This window comes from Calypte anna, chromosome 8, assembly GCF_003957555.1.
Source record: "Calypte anna isolate BGI_N300 chromosome 8, bCalAnn1_v1.p, whole genome shotgun sequence".
NCBI classification, from domain to species: Eukaryota; Metazoa; Chordata; class Aves; order Apodiformes; family Trochilidae; genus Calypte; species Calypte anna.
The window spans coordinates 14,203,717-14,224,429 of NC_044254.1; the positions used below are offsets into that span (position 1 = coordinate 14,203,717).

Genomic DNA, 20,713 nt, shown 5'->3' on the forward strand with positions numbered 1-20,713 from the left:
ACACAGAAAGAGTAAAGACAACAATGAGACATTATCCCCAAGAAATTACAACAATCGTAGCATGAGGAAGGCTGCACAGTGGACATACACTTCAGTTATTCAGACCCAGTTGTTAGGTTCAGTAAGCAATTTCCCCATAGGAGGTCAGATACTGGGAGTAGTGTGAATTGCATTTTATTAGACAGAGATGGATTTGATATGATATACCTTAATTTTCCATTCTTCTTGTTCAGACATGGTGAGTGTACAGGTTTCCCATTTTTTAAGTCTAGAAAGAAAAACAAATCACACAAAGCAGCTGCATCCAACAATATAACAAGACCATTATTCACTTGAATACTAGAAATGGGCCCAGAATTTTTCCAATCATTCAGAATGCTAAAATACACATAATAAAAATATTTTGTTACTGTTTAATGGTAAAATTCATTTTAAAAATTCAGATGACTCTAGAATTAAAACTTGTTACTTTCTTCAGTGTGGCACCACTCAATGGTTTCATTATAAATCTGTAAAAGGCACCACACATTAAAACTCTAAAGCAAAGGAGAAAACAAAACCAAGCAACTTTCCACGATTTTCTTTCTGTACAAATACAGATATATCTTAAGGCAGATGTTTTTATGTGCAAAATACAAGTGTACAGGTATAACCAATGTTTGTATCACATATTCTCATACTCACTTCTTTAGCAGTAACATTGGTGTCCAAATGTACAGTACATTGAAAACACTTGTCTCTAGCAGAGCTACAAATAGAAGGCAGGCTGGAAATATGGCCCTGATAACAATTAGTTTTTAAATCTGGAGAGCTTTTATGTACAAACAGTCATTCTCTTTTTCTTGTTGTCTCTTCCTTCAGAAAGGTCCATATCAACTTGTTCACTATGTCAGGTTGATCCTGTTGAAGCCAGTGACTGGCTTCAGACAAAATAGTTAATCTGAAATGATTTTTAACATAAATCCGTGTGTTTTCTGCCATCTCAACTTCCATAAATGCATCTCTTTCTCCCCATAACAGCAGGGTTGGCATGATGACTTCATGGCGCTGCAGGGGTAGGCAGCTTTAAAAAGAAAACACAGTTAGAAAGGTGACCAAGACAGATTTCCCTCAACTTAGCTTTTGAAATCTACAGCAAATCTCACTGCAGCTCTCTAGGTTCCAAGATACCTTCTACAATACCAGGAAAATACTCCAGTGACTCCAAGTCCTTTAACTGTTTTTAAGGGTGGAAAAATTGTTAGAAGATATTTTTCCTGCAACATGTCTGTGATCAGCAGCCGATTGAAACAAAGGTCTTATTTTAGGAAATTGAATGATTCTTAGGCATGGTGCACAGCTCAGGAGCCCCATGATCCTTGTGAAAGGGAATGTGTAACAAGATGGCCAGCAGTTTGTAGGTCTGTGGTTTTCCCTTGGATGACAAATGCTATGGCAAATTTCTGAACCTGCATTATTTACTGCAAGTAAGTTTTAATGAAATAGGATGCTTTGAATCAGGTTTAGACTGCGGTGTTCAAGGCATCTACCTACCTGAGTAGCCAAACTGCTTTACCAAAAAATGGTTGTTTTTGTTTTATCAAAAAATGGCAGGCTGCTATTTTTTGACTCTATGGAAATCTTCAGACCTAGTTAAATTAACTATCATGTAGAACAGCTAAAAAACCCCATAGTCACAGAGAAAGATATGCTATACAACACTGATGTCTGAAATGCTGAGATGAAGTCAGTTACATTTACTCTGCTATGAAATCCATGCTAACATTCACAGGGCATCAGAGTTCCCTTTACAAAGAGCTACAGTTTGGTTTTGTAGGCCTTGGACTTACTTATCTACATCTGTATGCAGTAAAAGAAAACTTTCTTTAAAATTTTAGTTTCATGGAGTCATAATCTCTATAAAACTGCAACATCACAACTGAAAGCTTGAGTAGACTAGAAAGTGTTTAAAAATAAATACAAGACATTTTATTGATACTTTTAAGAAAAGCCCTTAGACAGTAAAATGTTAAAAAAAATATTACCACAATTATGTATTTAAGCTTGCAGTAGAAAATTTTTTTCCTTACTACAATTATTTAAAATTGAATATTTTATAAGTATTTCCTCACATTAGACATTAGGAAAGATACAGGCAGCTAGAAATTTAAGACTATTTCAACATAAGCCATATTAACCCACTTATTCCAGCTCATCTATTTCAGAGATGCCAAAATATTTATCTAGTTTATGTTTGAATTGCTTAACCATAGGCACATAGTGTAACAGACTAGCTGTTTCAAGTCAAAACAGATTCCATTTGATCAGATACAAATCTTTATTATACTAATGCTCAGACATTGTTATTTTAAACAAGTAATTTATACAGGTTTTTGGAACAAACTTTTATGACAAATTCAAGTACTAGGTTTAAACTTAGGAGTTGGTTAAGCCACTGCTCTGTAAAGAGGTGAAGACAAGGAAGAGGGCATGTGTTTGTTAGTTCAAGATGAGACAAAGAAATGGAGACTTTGAAGACGTTTTTCCTCTATACTTATACACTATGTCAAAGAATATTAGTGAAAGGATTAATAAGTTTCATATTGATTGATGAATTAAGAAAATTCTTAAAATTGTATTCGTAGCAGTGGATTTAAAATCTCATTTTTCAAACTGACAACCCACTGAATCATAGCTTAATCATAGTATCATTTTTAAAACTGATATCCTGATGATCTGATTCTGTGTATTTAGGCTAATCTCTTTACATTTTATATCCAGTATCCTGGATCTCTGCACTATTTATATGTGTGTCTTTTCACTAACACAAGATTTACTATTATTCTGTTGTGGCTAAATGCCATGCAGGATTTGTAGCCTCACTTAGGAAAACTCTACTGGGCTTTTTACAGACACTGTATAGGTAAAAGAATGGTTATTTTTCATTGCCTATGAGCTACATTATATTTCTTTTCAGTCTGGAATATGACATATTTTATCATGCCTGAAGTTCTAGAAATCTCCTTTAACAAGGATTAGAACACAGGCTACTCATTTAGGAAAAGAAGTTCCTCTTGTGAAGTTTAAGTCTTTGAAAAACAGACTCAAACCTTCATACAACACTGTTAGTTGACCAGCAACTATTCTGTAAACAAGTATGGCAATACTTCTTAACTGCTATAGGCAAAGTAATCTCGTTTTCTAAAAAACAGCTTATCAGAAGAAATTCAACCTTCCATTGCTTATCTGTCTCTCTTAACCAAGCACAATACAACAAGCTTTCAGACTTTTATTCTGAAAGCACTTGCAACTACAGTATAGTGAAGGGAACGACTGCTGTGCTCTTCATATACCAATGTGTTGGTGGTAGAAGTAGGTGATTTCAGTTGGCTCTTTGGAAATAGCCTTCCACAAAATACTAAGCTCTGAAGAATGGAACTCCAGGTGGATACTAGTGGATTAGAAACCTTTAACACATAGGTTACCTGTGCCAGCCCCCTGTGGGCTATGGTGAATACAAGTCCTTAGCATCTATGTGCTGATTAGTGGCTTACTTGAAAGGAAGTGGAAATTTCCATCCAGTTTTAATACTTAATGATTCACATTCCATAAGGTGTATTCATGAGAACTGGTGGCAAGAACTGAACGAGCTGAAGACCACCCTTTTCCTTCCCATCCAAACCCTGCTGCATTGTGGCTGATGGGACCTACAGTAACATTCTCTGAATTCAGTACAGGTATACTTTCATTAGAAGCAAACAATGCATAAACATACACTCACAGCTCTGAAGATACTTTCTTATTTTTAACTCGTACTAGGCTTTTTTTGAGCCTGAAAAATCCTGAAACAATAGTTTAGATATAGGCAACACTTCCATTTGTCTCATCTGAATATCATAGTAATTCAGCCATCAGCAATCACAGATACTTCACTGTTACTGTCAGAGAAGCATCTGGTTGATGTGCTCACTCACTGATGCGAGGTGCTGTGGCAAATGTAATGAACAAGGCTCAGAGCACTCGTGCCTCTCAAGCTCCTCATTAGCACCACCCTGGGGGCTCCTGTAACTCAAGGGTGGGGAGCCAGCGTGCAGCCACCCAGCTCCCCATCAACCTCTGACTTCCCACATGATGCCATCACCACTCTGCATAGCTTTAAATAAGTATACTGTTACCAGCACAGCCAACTCATTTATTCCCCATTGGTGTCTCTGCTTGGTGTTCTCTTGTTTAGAAGAAAATACACCAGCTCTCTACTTTCTTGTTCCAGTTTTGTCTCTTAGCCTGTACAAGACAGCACCTAGCAAAGATCTCTGTCTCCCACTCTTTCCTTGCTGACTGCCCTCCCGTCAGCGACAGCACGGAAGGCACAGTACAGGAGAACTGTCACTAAATTGGGACCTGGGAAAATGAGAAATTAATCCACTTCAAAAAACTGACTGTCTGAGTTTAAGGAATTTTTAAAGACTGACTACTGAGAAGCTGGTGTCATGTTTGAGAAACATGCAGGGGATTTAGCACTGTTGAAGAATGGAGGCAGTAAAGGGAAAAAGTTCAATCCCAGTTTTCTTGGTGTAGTCCTTCAGGTTGGGGCTACAAGTTGTAAGAATATCTGCAGAGTTAAAGACCTTCTTGCCTGTTAAGTTTGTGGTAGATAAAGGGACATCAGTTTCTTAAGGCCATGCTAAAGCAATAGAAAACTAAGAATTAGAAAACTGGAGAATATAAATTAAACATTAGACCTGCAAAAATATTTCCTGTTATGATACTACTTCAGTTTTAGTTTATGCATGCTCCCTGCTCTATGCTGCCAGTGGGTCTGATGAGACCAATGCGGGAACAGAAAAAACCCAAGGTAGGGTTAATTTTACGCTTAGTTACAAAAAACCCTACCCCATCTTTTAAGAAAGACAGCCCAAACACAATAAAATTAAAGTCAGACATGGTTTTGTAAAGTTAAAAGTGAGGATAACTTGCTTGGATGCTGTATTATCTAGTAGTATTATATAATAATAATCTTATGAGCAATGCAAACAATTCATTGATACTATTTTTTAGAGTATGATTTAGAGATTTTTTTTTTATGATTACCATGGGTTTTGTGAATGAGGAAGGAGCCTTTGCCTTACTAGATTTTCAAAGAGATTTTCCTTCTTTGCACTCTGGTTGTAGTTTTTTGTGTGGGTGTCTCATACAATACACTTTGTATCACACTGCTTGACACTGAACGCTTTTGTTACCTACTGAGAGCTTAGAAATAGTTTTCATTTTTCCCTTTCACTCGAGCAGTAGGTGATGCAATCGCATTTTTGGCCTCAAGGGGTCTCTAGAATATTTTACCTTGTTTCAGAATGTTAGACTCACCTGAAAATATTTCTGTAATGATTAATGGGTCCAGTTAATGCTCCAGGTTGTGAAAAGACATAGAGATAAGCTTCAATATCCTCAGCTGTTAATCTGCAGCCTTTCCTTCCAATTCCAGTGGCCTGACTGGTAAATAATCTTTTCAGAACCTACAAAAGGAAGAATAAAATGGCACCATGTAAGATAGCCAGAAAATGCAATGTCTGTCCTTCAACAGGACACATCTTTGTAAAATCTCTTTATACATTCTTTATAGTATAATTAATGGTTTAAATGCTTTTCTACAGAGCTATGTGTAAAACACACAGTAAAATTATTTCTGGTATAACTTTCATTGGAATAATCAAGTACAGGCAAATACCACTGTTACCAAGTTACTCAGTTCTGCAACCTCACCTGCCACCTGTCACAGGCAAGGGCAGGCACAGCCATATGCTTTTCTTTGGGATGGACCACAGCAGTTGAGAGGGCAGGAGAAAGAAACATTCAGTACTTCTCCAGTTTGCTGTGCCATGTGTGCCCGCAGCACTGGGAGCCCTGTACTGGGCTGTATGCATATAGGGGGATGCATGCCTGCAGCTGCTTTTCTTATCCTACACCTTTGGGCTTATTTTTTAAGGTTATACAAGGTGTTGGCCTTGTTGGTTTCTCAGGCAGAATTAATCACCTGGCTGAATCTGATGCCCAGAGTCCATGGCTGCCTGCACTGCAGCAGGCTTTGAGGAATAAGAGGATGCCCCACTGCACGCAGGAGCTTGGAATAAGGCCAGAGGAGTTCCCCAGGCACCAAATGTGTCCCACTGGCATGGGCACAAGTAAAAGCAGCTGACTCTCTAGGTGTATTAATGCACTGTAGTTCTGGAGATTAAGTGCATGTACCTGAACTCCTCCCAGAAATGCAAAAGCAAGAGTTAATCTCTATGTACATCTTACTTCATATAAATATATAAAGCCTAAGAAGAAAAATCAGAAAGCTCCATATTTTTTCTACTAATTATAACTATATTATAAGGGATCAATGTAGGTGGCAATTCTTCTATCACTCACAGTTAAATAGATAAACAAGAGCACTCATTTTGCTCACCTTGAAATCATTTACTGTTAACATGAATTCAGGAAACCATGGCATTTGGAAAAAGAAGTAGTAACCAGATTTAATCAGTTGTGATGGATGTCGTAGAATGTATTCTGAAACAAAAATGACCATGAATTAAACATGAAAACTGATGACAAACAAAATTGCTATTAATATTACTAATTTTTAAACTTAAAGGAATGTTTTAAAAATACTACATTAGAGCATGCTATGAGACAAAAGATGATTACTGTTTTAGGAGTAAGTATATGACATGGCCATTAAAACATATATCATTTATATGTGTGTAATAGAAACAGTGAGCAAACCAGAAGCCTGCCAAAGATTAGGTGAGGTCAGTGACACTGGAGAATTTAATCACATGGCAGGTTTTCACTTAAGAGATATATTTGTGCAGCTAGTCCAAAGCATTTTTTTCAGCTGTGGAATAAGAGACATAAATACAAGTATTTTAAGTATTTTTCTCATCAAAGATGTGATGCACAGAAATCTGAAGATATTAACCCACTTACATTCTAAAGACAGCATCAAGCCTGTTCATGAAAGTACAGAATTTTTCTATCAGTTGTCTTCTTGGCAATTTCAAGAACCGTAATCAAGATTATACAGTGGCACTTTTTAATGATATTGGAACATACAAAACAAAACTATATAGCACTTAATATAATAATTATATTTAATGTAATAATTAAAATTTGCATTGTCTTTTTTTTTCCATGTAATTTTGTGTCTTCAGTGAGCTGCAAGACCCAACACTGAAGTTCAAGTATCTAGTATTTTCAAAGCAACCACAGAATATATGCAGGTACTGGGAAGTCGAGAACCTACCTTTTACAGATGCAAATTCAGGAAGGTAAAAATGCACTCTGAACATAGGAGATCGGTCTGAAATGTTAATTCTGACAGTACATAAAAATGGGTTTTCAAACAAAGGAAACTGAAGTGTCAGCTATCTCCTAAGCCCTTGTATCCTATACATTCCTAAACTGCATGATGTGTTGTAATTTTGCTTGATGGACCATTATCAACATTGCTCACTTTGCATAATTTAGAAACTCTGCACAGTAGAACAAATGCGATCCAGAAAGACTTTATCATAAAGTTACAGAACAGATTTTGTACTTTAACAAATATGTAAACAAATACTCAGAAATACTATAATGTATTTTTCTTCTCTCCAGCCTGGCTTCTGTTCTCAGTGAAAATACTGCAAAAATCTTCTCGCTCAGGTGGCAGTGAACAGACCTTTCCTTGGGTAAGTGAAGCTTAACTAAGGCTTTCCCCTGCTTTCCCCTGCCTTAGAAAGGTGTGAATGGTGTGAATGGTCCTTATTCCATGGTGGTATAAGGTCAAATTTACATTCAACTGAAAATTGAAGCTGCACTGAATATTCTTGGCTATTTCTGAGGAAATGGGGTGACTTGTTAAATGTCAATAGGGTAAGGTCAGGAAATGAAGAAATGAAAATTAGTGAGCTACTAGTTTAATTTTAATTACTGAATACTGATCTAATACCTATGAGATGTTTTCTAGTTCCTGGTAGTATGCATGATCAAAGCCTGTCACACAAAAATTATTCTGATGCACCTAAATCCTTGTTTCAGCTCACTACTAGTGTTTTCCTGAGACTATGAGAAGTAGCCTGGAAATGGTGTTGTGTTCCAGTGAATATTGTACAAGATTATTGTCACATACCTGTTGAACCAAAATTAAATTCTAGTATTTGTTACACATGTATACAAAGGCTCTTTTATGCAAATTTAATAATGCAGTGCGGCCTTATCCTAGGTGTAATGCAATATACACCCCTGCTGAGGCAATTTTATCCTCCCAAAGTGGTATAAAATAGATGGATGTATACAAAAATTATGTTTGTGGACTTCTAAGTATTAAGAAAAACATCAATATATTTGGCTGCAAGCACTCTCACTTCCTACACTACATTATTTCCAAGTGTCAAATACTTGATACCTTACTGCTTCATAAAATACAGTCCAGATTGTCAGAGGCACTGAGTACTAGCAACTTATTTACAGAACATCTAAAGGGGCAAGCAGCTGGTTCTTCTTTAGCAACCTCAAAGCAAATAAAGTATTAATGAAAACACAGATACTCTGGATTAACAAAGACTACTGTAAAACTCACCCGTAAACACAGAAGGATGAGGGAAATTAACCACAATCAGCTTAGTCACCATTTCAGGGAAACATATAGCCACTAACCAAGCGATCATTCCTCCCCAGTCATGGCCAATCAACACACACTTGTTGTATCCTAATAAACACAGACACAAATTTGTGCTTTTATTTCAGTGGAATTTGTATCCATACAAACTGACTCATACAAGAAAATAATAACATATATTAATGTAAGCATTTAATATTGCACTGCTTCCATTACTAATGGCCAGAAAAAACAGGCACTAGTTATCATTTAAAATTAACAAATAATAAAAATTATTTAATTGGACATCAATTATATTTTAGCTATGCTATTTCTGTATCGAACTAAAGACACTCAGTATCCAAATGGGCTCCATTGTCGTATCTTGGCCAAATTGAGGTCAGAAATATAATCCAATTTGCAGTCAGTATAATGCATGTACATTTGTCATGCTTAGGCGGTTTAGATTTTGAAACTACAGACAGAAAGACTGAGAAATCTCCTGTGCCCCTTGTGAGCAAAACTAATCCTTAGGAATTTCTCTGAATATGGGAGGTTATCTAAGTACTGAACATCATGATTATGCAAAAAGTGGGCATTATGCTTAATAGTTATGTATATATAGCATACACAAAACATCCATAAATATACACATTTATATATTTAGTACGCCCGTAGCTTTTCTCCATATGGTGTTTTGATGGCAATTTTTAAAGTTCTCAGCATTCACATACTTATTCTTCCATCAATAAAAATGGTAATTTAACAGCAATAAAAGGCAGGAGAAAAATCATTACTGATTTTTTGAAAGCCTAATCATTCCTCCTTTAACCACTGGCATACATACTATAGCATCAGATACCTTTAAACTCCTTATTGACAATGGTAATGCTGAGTACATACACTACTAATGAAACATTTAAAAGTCAAACTGGTTATAATTGTGCCATAAATTTGGACATAGTTGTCACAGCACCTTATAACCCTTCTTGAAGTGAAATCTTTTGGAGTAGTTTTGATATAATAAACTTCTCAAAAAGAATTTGACTTGGGGTTAAAACAAAGATAACAAGACTCAGAAATATTTTTTTCCGGAAAATTTTAAATCCTTATGAAACTGAATTATGATGAGAGCACTTCACAACTATAACCATGACATTACCATGGAGATTAACACAACCAGCAAAGGTGAGAAAATGTAAACACAATGTAGGGACTGCCTGCCCAATTGTTTTACAATATTCAAACATCACAAGCAAGACAAATCCTAAATTCAAATCTCAGAACTGGAACCACTTCTTTATGATTTCTTCCCATGAAATGCAATAAATTCTTTCACAACCCTTGGAGTATCCAGGGAATTAAAATGATTCTGAGAAAGACGGTGTAATCCCTTATCTTGCAATTGGTATGGAAGGGAAATACCCTTCACTAGGTTTTACAAATTATCACCAGAACTGCTATGGTTACCAACATACTGAACTAGAGGGGCAAATTTTGCAGATTCACTTCAGCTCCCCAGTATTACTGTGTATCTGCCACAGGGAGCAATGTGTCCCTTGTTCTCCCTTCTGTTATTTTTGCTGTTGTATAAGCAAGAGTGATTCAGCTCTTGAGTACTGTGCAGGAGTAGTATTTTGGGATTTTTTTTTTTAAATACAGCAGATGTACTGTCATCATCTTAATAAAGCCCATAATATTTATTCTGTTTTGTTTGTTCATGAAAAATGTCACCTGATCTAAATTATTTAGTCTAGAAGTGCTATTAGACTCAAATTCATAACATTATTTAGTAAGTGCAGTGGTTGAGAGTAAGTAAAGACCTTCCTTGGGAAAAAGACCAAAAGTTTGTACTGGATTTCAGAGAACATAGGGAAAATTTTTTTCTGAACTCATGGTGGAAAATCATATACGTGTACTTTATACTGATATGCACATCAGAATTAGATAACAAATCTTTGTCATTAATATTTATAGTAGTCCATAAAATATTAGTATTTTAGTTTTATATGTACACATATCTGCAATGCTTGTATGTATTAAGGAGAATAGAGGGGTTTTTTTAAAATCTGTGCTAGATCTTTATGGCCTTTTTCCCAGAAAATCAAGTCATCTTTCAGCTCAGTAGTTTGTTTTCTACCAACACACCTAGAGATTCCAAAATATCCTTTATATCTGTTATCAGGCAATCTAACTTGTAATTTTCTTTGTGAGAAGGTGCATCTGTTTCTCCATAACCTCTTAAATCCAGGGCCACCACTCGATATTCACTTTTAAATTCCCGCAATTGATGGCGCCAAGAATACCTAACAAAGGGGAAAAAAAATGTTGGAGTTATAAGGTCAAGCAGTATGATATCAAAATTAAGTAAATTCTTTTGCTCCCAAATAGTTGATGGTAAATTAGCATGGCTTTGTTTGATGGCCCTTTGTGGCTATAGTAGATTTTTGCTCCCTTCCTGAATTCCCCAGTAGTAGTAGTGCAGCTGCCAGAAAGAGGGCAAGGCTGGAGCCTGGGTATTTCAACAGTTCCTGGAGTCTAGCATGGTCACTTTGCTGCAAAGCAAGCCAGCATAAACCAGAGCTCACAGAGGACTGTTCTCTTTTATCCTTGGAGCCATAGCTATCATAAAAAATAGTAAGGTCTGAAAAGCTTTCTTTTCTCTCTGAGCTGCTCACACACATTTTGACTGAGTAGGGAAGCATGCCTCAAGATCAGCTTTGCTTCTTTTTGTTTGTTTCAGAAAATGAATGTCAGGTAACTCATACACTAAAGAAATACAATGAATAACAAATGAACTTGGTGAAGTTTGTATAATTTATATTACCTATACTCTAATCTGTGCCTATACTACCAGAATTGTTCCAGAGCAAATCAAGTGGCACTACACAAAGTATTTAACGACTTTTGTTTCTATAGGAAGGAATTATACAGTTACACACATTAAGACACACAAAACTGAAAAGTCAGGCAAAGGCCAGGGCTCTTCTTCATTCAGTGATAGCATGTGGTGACTAATGTCTGTATTATGAAGCAAAAAGCAAATGGTGGGCCTCATTCTGAAAGAAACACCTGTCCTTCAGCTGTCATTGAACCAAATAAATTTTAGTATAGTTGGTACCAAGACAGGCATGGCCTTATACTGTAATAAAAAGATATATGAAAAACATGATCTTCTAGGCTTGTGTATAGTGGATGCATCCCTCTGTGCTAGGATCTAGCTTTTACTTCTGGTCTTGTTTTAACAATATCAGATAAATTATATATAACATTTGTTTCACCAGTGTATGTTAGAGTGATGCACAGAATTCTACCTTAATCAAACACTGTCTGTATCAAACCACTGGTTCTTTTACTTCAGCATTGCCTCCAGACCATTGGGGATTTTTAACATAAGTAGTATTACAGTTACACTCATTAATTACAGAAATTTATATTTATAAAAACAGTACCGTCCGAACCTTTCCATTTCAGTGCCATATAATGAAACTACAAGATTTAGCTGGATTTAGCATATCCAGGAATGAAATTTTTAAAGGCATTATACAATGACTTGGAAACTGAATTTGCCATGGCAACTGTTGTAGCTATCCTATATACTTCAGTAAGAAGAAGCAAGGTCCAAAAATAAATGAATACACAAACAATTTTTGTTTTCAGAAAATGTCTACTTGCTATCCCCATCTTCTGTTTTCATTACTGGAAATCACCAAATTTCTGACTTACTGAATAGGTACATTTTATATTAAAAGACATCCTTTTACCAAAGTAACTGCTTTGCAAGCAGAATTTGGAAATGTTAGTGAATGCTTTCATGTTCATAAGGTTGAATGATGAAAATATTTTGTGACTTTCTGATCACATTATTTCTGAAAGGCAGCTTATACAAAATTTAGCAGTTCACAGGTGTCTTATAGGTACCTGGCTGTCTCAATACATTATATCTGATTTAAATTATTTTATTATTTATTCTTATGCATTTAAAGCACTTAATGGTACTGGGGCATTATATTCTTTAGAGATTTTTTTATCTTCAGACATTTTCAATCACTCACAAAGGTCAGTATTGTACAGTTACAGTTGTCTAATATATTACTTTGAAACATTTGAAGGCAGAAGATTTGTTAGAATTAAGAATTGTACCTGTGAATCCTTTTTTTTTTTTTTAACTAACCAAATGAAGCAAATTTGATGCAGCTGCTTTAAATATCTCTTAATTTGTGATTATTTTATCTCATGCTCTTAGAACAATTTCTATTCTTGCTTAAAAAATTACTCACAGACTGAATTAACAAGGCAGCATCAGTTCTGGTAGTGGAACTCCTTTATAGAATCCTGGAATATATTATTTTTAAAAACACTTACATAAACTATGCTATTGGTGGTCCTCGTGACCTAGATAACAGTGACTTATTCATTCCTTTTGAATGGCCAGATAACACAATATATGAACTGTCACTTAAAGCATGACTCACCATTCTAAAATGTAAGAATGGATTTCTGCTTTCTGAAAATAATATACCAGACCTCAGTAGAATGTGTACCTAAAAGGGTAAGTTTTGCAGCATTATTATCACTGGAGGCAAGGTTAGCTGTAGTCTCAGTTGTCTTACTGTGTTAGAACATGTGTTATGCAAGGGGTGCATTATGTTTGCATAGAATATGCAGCCCCCCAACTCAACATTATTTTAAATGAGAATTTACAGCTTTAATCCATTTAGATTTCAGTTTATTATTTTAAAAATCTAATTCCTTGAAAATCTATTTCTAAATAAATATGACTTCCTACCATCATCCTGTTTTCACCCTTAGTATCTACAGGAAATTGCTAATGGAAAAGAACTGATCTCTGGTTTACCTGGGTCAATTTATCATGGTATGACTTAAGTCCAGCCTGAGAGACCATAGCTCTTCTAGTGGAGGAACCTAGCTCTGTATTTGAGTTTAGAAAGGAAAAGGAATGTTTAACTTGTTGTCATTACTGGTATTGCCACTTGCCCCTAACCCCTTGTTATTTTTTCAGTGCAAGTTCTGTAAGCCATGCTTCAGTAACTAAACTTGGCAATGGCAGCCTGGGCAATTCGGTTAAATCATTAGACACATGACTGCATTTCATTGTCATAAACAAACATTCAGGATTGGGTTTGATTCATCATTCGTCTTATGACGAGCTAATAATAGAACCTTGTTCCTTGAGTGGGGTTCTGAAATTAGGCTGCGCAATAGCCTATAGAACTCACAGTTCTTCTTCCCTTCTCTGTTAAAAATTACTGTATAGTATTTTTAACAAATGCAGCAGTCTATATTGCACTTAACATATAATGGATCCTCTGCTATAATTCATAACTTTACAATTCATTATCACTTTAAAAATCATTACTTTAAGGTACAAACTTTATCCAAACAGGAAGTTCATTAAAAAGGAGCAGATCCACTGTCTACATACTTGGGGAAAGTGGACTGACAAGGCAAAAAAAGATGGTTTGTGTCAGTCCGCAGAAATTTTTTGTGGATACTGCAGTTAAAAAATGTTTAAGGGCTTGTTCCCTACTGAAACTTAATACCATTAGTTAGTACTCACAGATACATAAAACAGATCACATTGGGTTTACTTCAGCAGAAATGTTCACTCTTGGGTATCTTAAGTGGCTTCTTTTACACAAGAAAAGCATATAGGGAGTTTTACCAGAATTCTGGAAAGCCATGAAGCAGCAGCATGAGCGGTTTACCCCTTTCTCCAGCAGCCACATAGTGAAATCTTAAGCCTGAATCCTAAAACAAGAGAAAAAGTGTGTTTTTATTGCTGCATGGAACTGCTATACTGGGATCTGAGAATGAATACAATTTTCAAGCAATAATCTAAAAACCAATGTAATGTCCCCTCCCCAAAAAATGAACTTGTCATTTTTGAAGCTGAAGTCTTCTGTGATTCTGAGATCAGCATCTCCTACACCCTGCTAATGTCGAGTATCCCACCTCCCAGCTGCCAGAGCTTCCTCCAGGGAGAACTATCTCTAATACACATCAGGCTACGTTAAATGTGTCTCAGCTCTGCCATGAGTATGGAAACCTTTCTGGAAAAGAGCACTGCCTGGCTCTGTGATTAGGAAATGTAGATTACTGTCAAAGCTAGCACCTTGCTCTCACATGGGCATCAGTCGTGCTTTAGCAGAAGACTTTAACACATGGTATGCCCTAAGTGCACTTTCAGTCTTTCAGTTAGTTTGTAAGATTATGTAACTATTTTAAACCATCACATCGCACAATAAAGGACTGCATGGATTCTTAAAAAAAACAAAAGCAATCAAAATTAAGTAACTAGAAAACAAGTGTTTTTTCCTTGAGTTTATTGTTCAGGTTTCAGATTCACTTCAGAAAAAAAAGACTTCATGTAATAATTTTCTTTCTCCTGTATATACAGTCACTATATCTGATGCACCCTTTATGAAAATGGGTCTTACTTGAATTACCAGCAGACAAGTTCATTATTGTTAGCAGTGCAGGGGCTGAAAGCTGAAATGCCACTGCAATGAATGGATGTGCACAAGCTTACACTAACTCAAGGTCAAATCCAGTAGAATTTAAGTAAGTTGAAATTTCACCCTGTAGGGTTTACTCAATTCTGGCGTAACAGTGGATACAGCAGTTGGGAAAGAGTTCACAAAATACAACATGCTGTTTAGCTGTCATATGAAGGAAACTGCAGGAAGAAACGTTGCACAGCTCCTGAACAAATGTCAAAACCTGCACTGTCTCTTGTGTTTTAAAAAGGAAAGAAAAGCCTTTGCTGTACATCAAGAGCTTATATCATGCCAAGGATCACAAATGCATTAAAAAGGCTTTTCTTGCCAGAAATGCTGCAAATACTCAAAATACTCTGAGCTACCTTGGCACCACTAAGTTACTAAACAACTACAAAGCCATTAATTTACATCTTGAATCTTAAAAGAAATATCTGGGGTTTTTATACTCACTATGAACATAATAGGAACTTTTGCTAAATTCTGCACAAACTCAGATTAATGAGTAGTGGGTAAGCCCTCCTCCATCCTGCTTCTTTAAACTTGTGTCTTCTAGGGATTTACCTTCAATGTTTTTACTTTATTTACTGCTTTTAAGGGCATGCCCTTTACTCATTGAAATTCAGTCACCGCTTAGCAGCAGTTTATGTGTCACATGCCCCAAACTAAGCCCACCTTTTGCCTTTTCAGTCCATCCTTGCTTCTGCCCCCACCTCCATCCCACTGAAAGAGGGTGCTGCCATGCTTTTTGAAACACACTTTTTTATTTGTTTTGTTGAAATGTCTACAGATCAGTACCTGTGCTCAGAAAGTAAAACATTAGCCTACTGTTACCCAGCAGCAAGAGGGTTTCATATTTCCTGACATGAGTGATAGACTGTCATATTGACAGCTTCCTCCAGATGCTCTTTTACTATGGTCACATCCCTCACTTCTCCTGCAAGCCATTCATCTACTGCCTGGTGCTATGTGGAAAAGTGAACGTGGCATGAAAGTAATACAGCCCTCACATGCCTCCTAATGGTAGAAACCCCCCCAAGCAAATACTGCGAAACCAGGAGGCTCAGTCATTTATATTAGTATTGCTTGGCACAAAATCATCTGCACCGATCTCTGAGAACACAGATCTTTGTTCTCAATTTACTAAAAATAACATTTGATGGAATCCGCAGTGCATTTTTTGCTCATCTATGGCTACAAAAGAAACCAAGGCAATAGAACTTCACTTAGTGGAGAAGCATTATCACAGCGATCTGAGACAAGTATGAAAACCGACTTGAGGGCTTCAACTGTGCAACCTTAGAGACAGGACTCATCTTTTTACTGCGCGTTTTCCCTGCGACCCCGATGCACGACCGAGGCTCCCAGGAAGAGCTGGGCAAATCCTAAATATCAGGGAGGGCCCGGCAGAAGAGGGTGCGAAGAACGAGAGACCCGGGGCAGCCGAGCGCCTCTGCCGTCCGCCGAGATCCTCCCCGGGGCCGGGACCCCGCCGGGCACAGCGCGGCTACGGGGCAGCACGGGCAGGCACCGGGGCGAACATGCACCGGCAGACAAGCACCGTGCCCGAGCACAGGCGTGCACGGCAGGCAGCAGGCAGGCAGCAGTGCCGCGCACGGGAAGGACGGGCACAGCGGTGCGTGTGCGCACAGCGGACCCGCTCCCCCGACCCGAGCCCTCACCTTGATCCGGACGTAGCAGTGGGTGCCCAGGGAGGGGTCGTTGAGGCAGGCGGGGGGGTTCTCCCGCACCACCCAGCGGAAGGTCTCGCCCGGCCGCCGGCCGATGCTCCAGAGCAGCCGCAGCCCGGCGATGCAGGCGCACACCCCGCAGTAGCTGTACACCAGCGCCCAGAACAGCAGCGCCCGGGCGGCCACCATCACCCGGCGGGCGGGCGGCGGGCACGCAGAGCCGGGTCTCGCCATCGGGCCCCGCCGCCGCTCTCCTCGCCGGCCGGGAGGGGCTGGGAGCGCCGCCGCCAGGAGCCGCCCGAGCGGAGGCACCGGGAGCGGCGGCGCGCCCGCCCCGCGGCCCCCCGCGGCCCTCTCCTCTCGCCCCGCCCGGGCGCCGCTGGCCCGGGCTGCGGGTGTGCCCGAGGGGTCGGTGTGCCCGGCTGCGGTGATCCCGGCCGCGGGCCACGTTCGCTAGGCCCGGGCAAAACCTGGGGGGCGACGGCGCCGCGTCCGAGGGGAGGGGCGGCCACCCGCTCGGCCACCGCAGGCTCTTCTCCCAGATATTTCGTGGTGAAGTGCGGAGAAACGGTCCCCGGAGCAAAGGAGCGGAGCTGTCAGCAGCGCTCTGTCTAAATTGCCAAATACTCCGAAACTCGCCCGAAATGTCATTGCAAAAAGTGCGTCTGGGGCACGCGGGACAGCCTCGCCGCTGGTGCCTGCCAGAGGACCTTGCCGGCCACCGCTTTGCTTCTCCGGTTACGTACTTGATGACACTTATTTATGCCTTGAAAGGATGAGTGTAGGTATGTGACTGTGTTGTGGCAATTTAGTATTTTTCAAGGCTGGACACTCACTGCTGCCTCACTGTTATCCATTTAAACCGATCTTGTATTCTAATTTTAGCTAATACTTGCAATTACTAGGAATATTTCTTAAAAGAGAAAAAGTTTGAGCTCCAGCACCAAAAAATATAATTTTAAAAATTTAACTTCGTTAGAGAAATTATCTAGAAAAGGATGTTAGGTCATTGTTACTAACTATTTCAATAGAGTTGGTTTAGTATGGAGATCTCAACTACCCAAGGCTGACATTAGAAGCTGAACAATCTTGCTGTCCATAAGTTGTAAATTGCTGTTTGCACAAGCCAAGGACTCGTGCAGTGACATAGGAGGCCACAGATGATGAGGTAAAGGGCCACAGGGTAAAGGGTAATTTAGAATCAGAATTGTTCATGTAGTCAAAAATTGAAATAAAACACTTAACTATATTAAGCAATTTATGTTACATGTTATATAAAAAAGCAAATTATGAAAAATTACAGTTTAGTAGCAGAATGTGAACATGGTAGTTGCTGACTACAAGGGAAGTAACACTGAGCTCTCATGTCAAATCCTGACAAGTTCTGATCCAAATCACTGCGCAGCCTGCTCACCTCTGATCTAAACTCTTTGCTTCTCAAAGTAGAGGGTGCAGGCAGATAGGAGATTGTGCGGGCCATAGGAGAGTCACAGCTCACAATATAGGTCTGTGTGCAACCGCCTGCCTTTTCAGGGGAGGGGATTTTAACAAATTGTACTTGAAATTGATGAAGACCAAAGTTTCTTCTTGGTGCAGTTGAGTTTGGAGGATTAAAACATAACTTCAGGAATTTTTATTTTCTCTGTCCAGTAGTGCAGGTAGAAACTGTCAGAAAGACACCATGCATCTGTTAAAATATAAACTATGTAATTTAATGAGCTATTAAAAAAAAACAAAAAACCAGAAACAAACAAAACCCCTCAAACTGGATAAGCTTATATACAGCTGAATATGTCATATTTTTCAGTATGCATGGAACACAGCTTGCAGACAATTTTTCTGTAGCATACCAAATGCTTTCTCCTACTTGTTCTAAATTCAGACATACAAATTTAGACACTGATGCTGAATTCTTATCTTGTTGCAGGCAGTGACAGAATTAATGCTGGTTGCAAGCAGTTCAAAACTTCTATTTTTAAAAAAATCCAAGTAAAACAATTAAGCACCAGAAATTAATAAAAAAATGCCCATTATTTCATTTTCATGCATTTGAAAGTTTACATAGGATGCAAAACCATTACTTATTTTTTCTTAACTACTAAAGATTACATCTTCAGGTAGCTATAAAAAGCTTCCTATCTTCTTCTTACCAATAACACAAAAGAAATAACCAGCAACCCACATCAGCTGACAATGCTGAATCATACTGTTCACGATCCTTGCTTATTGCCTCCATGTGAGCCTACAAACTTAAGGTCAGAAGCTTTACCAGGCTGCTGGGAAAAAAAGGTGCTGTACTGTTTAAAGCTCATTCTCCTGGGCAAGGAGAAGGAAGGACATCAGGAGCTGATGATTCAGTTAAGACACTAACCTCTGCAGACTCCAGGAGGATTATATGAATCATGCCTACCAACACTGAGCTTTCCATTCAGGCACAGATTACTCATACCGCCAACCCTAGGATTACTGTATAGGTGATTTTTTTATACATCAAACTTGGTGCTAATAATCTTTTTGATCAGAAAGAAGCCTCACTATATCAGACTAGCTGCAGCAAGATTTTCCCTGAAGTGTATCTCAGCAAGCCAGTGACCCATTTAGATAAGTTAGAAAGTTTGGCAGGAATAAAGGATCCAGTGTTGTTGTTTGTTTCACAATAATTATAAAATTCCCTAACAAAGCAGTAATCGACCACTACGAACTGTTACAGAACAGGCCCTAGGAAAAAGAGAAAAGCTGAGGCTGGTAGTCCTGGAGTTGTGGAAGCCCAGTGATAGGTTAGGCACAGCATTCACAAGATGATAGTAGCCATGTAGAAAAGAAGGATTATGGATGGAACTGTGCCTTACTATACAAAGGTATGAGGCCAAGCTATGTCATATTTTTTGTAAAAACTGCAGAGCTAATTTTTCACAAGAATAGAATAAAGTCTATTTGTAGCTTATGCATCACCACCTACTGAGGCAGGTTTATGTCAAACTTAGAAACGATACAAATCTTTTGCAGTAGCCTATGAGCTTTGCCTGTGTCATCTTCTGATGTTAGTTTAGGATCCAGCATCACAGCTGAGAAGGTGATAGTGCTGGGGGCCTGGCAGTTCCGAGTGGTTTTTGCATGATGACACGGCTGCAAACCCTGGCCCAATGTTTTTGGGCACCTCCAGCTGCACTACCTTAGCTGTCCTGTTTGCCAAAGAAGCAATAAATAGAATTTGTCTCATAATAAGGAGCGCTTTCTTTGCACTGCAGGACCACGCTTCCTAAGTTTGTTTGTACAAGGCAAGTATCTTCCACACCTTTTCCATTATTTTACAGAATAAAACTTATGACTCTTTGGCATATCTTATGACAGCTTGTAACAAACATAAGTAACAAAAATTGAGAACCCCAAGAATTATTTTCCTGTCATCCTTAGATTTTGGTATTTGCATCTTCTGCTTTAAATTATTGTTCCAGTGGGTGCCAAACCAAACCATCCCCAGGGCAGATTGTCTTACGTACTTTGTCAGTGTGCTTTGCCCTGCATGATGTGCCATCTGCCTGCTTATCTTTTGTCAGTTTGACTAATCCCTATCCTCTGATAGACAGGACAACTTGCATGTAACTGCTTCCAACCTGACCAACTCATAGCGGATAGTGAAAAATTTAGCATGTTCCATTTATTAGTGACACAGGATTTTTTAAAAGCTTCTACCTATCTTACCCTGCATTTGCACATATGCAAATGTACTACACAGGTGTAAAAATTACATACTAGTGAAACTGTTTTCACAAATGATCAAGGTAACTTAACAGCGTGACAGAATTTAGTACATATTTTAACAGTTAGGTAGCTAACAATACTTAGTCTAATTTAGTAGCTTTTTGTTTTCAGACCCTATCTGCACAAGTGGTATTCCT

General features: G+C 38.5%; 1 protein-coding gene across 1 annotated transcript; it reads right to left on the bottom strand.

Moving 5' to 3' along the window:
- Positions 1-158: 158 nt before the first annotated feature.
- EPHX4 (epoxide hydrolase 4) lies at positions 159-17,067 on the bottom strand. Its single transcript, XM_008490957.2, has 7 exons — positions 16,806-17,067; positions 14,289-14,374; positions 10,751-10,908; positions 8,585-8,713; positions 6,428-6,531; positions 5,344-5,492; positions 159-1,063 (listed from the first exon to the last, which is right to left on the bottom strand). Exons 1-7 carry the CDS (start codon positions 17,046-17,048, stop codon positions 829-831), a joined length of 1,104 nt encoding a protein of 367 aa, XP_008489179.2. The 5' UTR covers positions 17,049-17,067; the 3' UTR covers positions 159-828.
- Between the last annotated feature and the right edge of the window lie 3,646 nt (positions 17,068-20,713).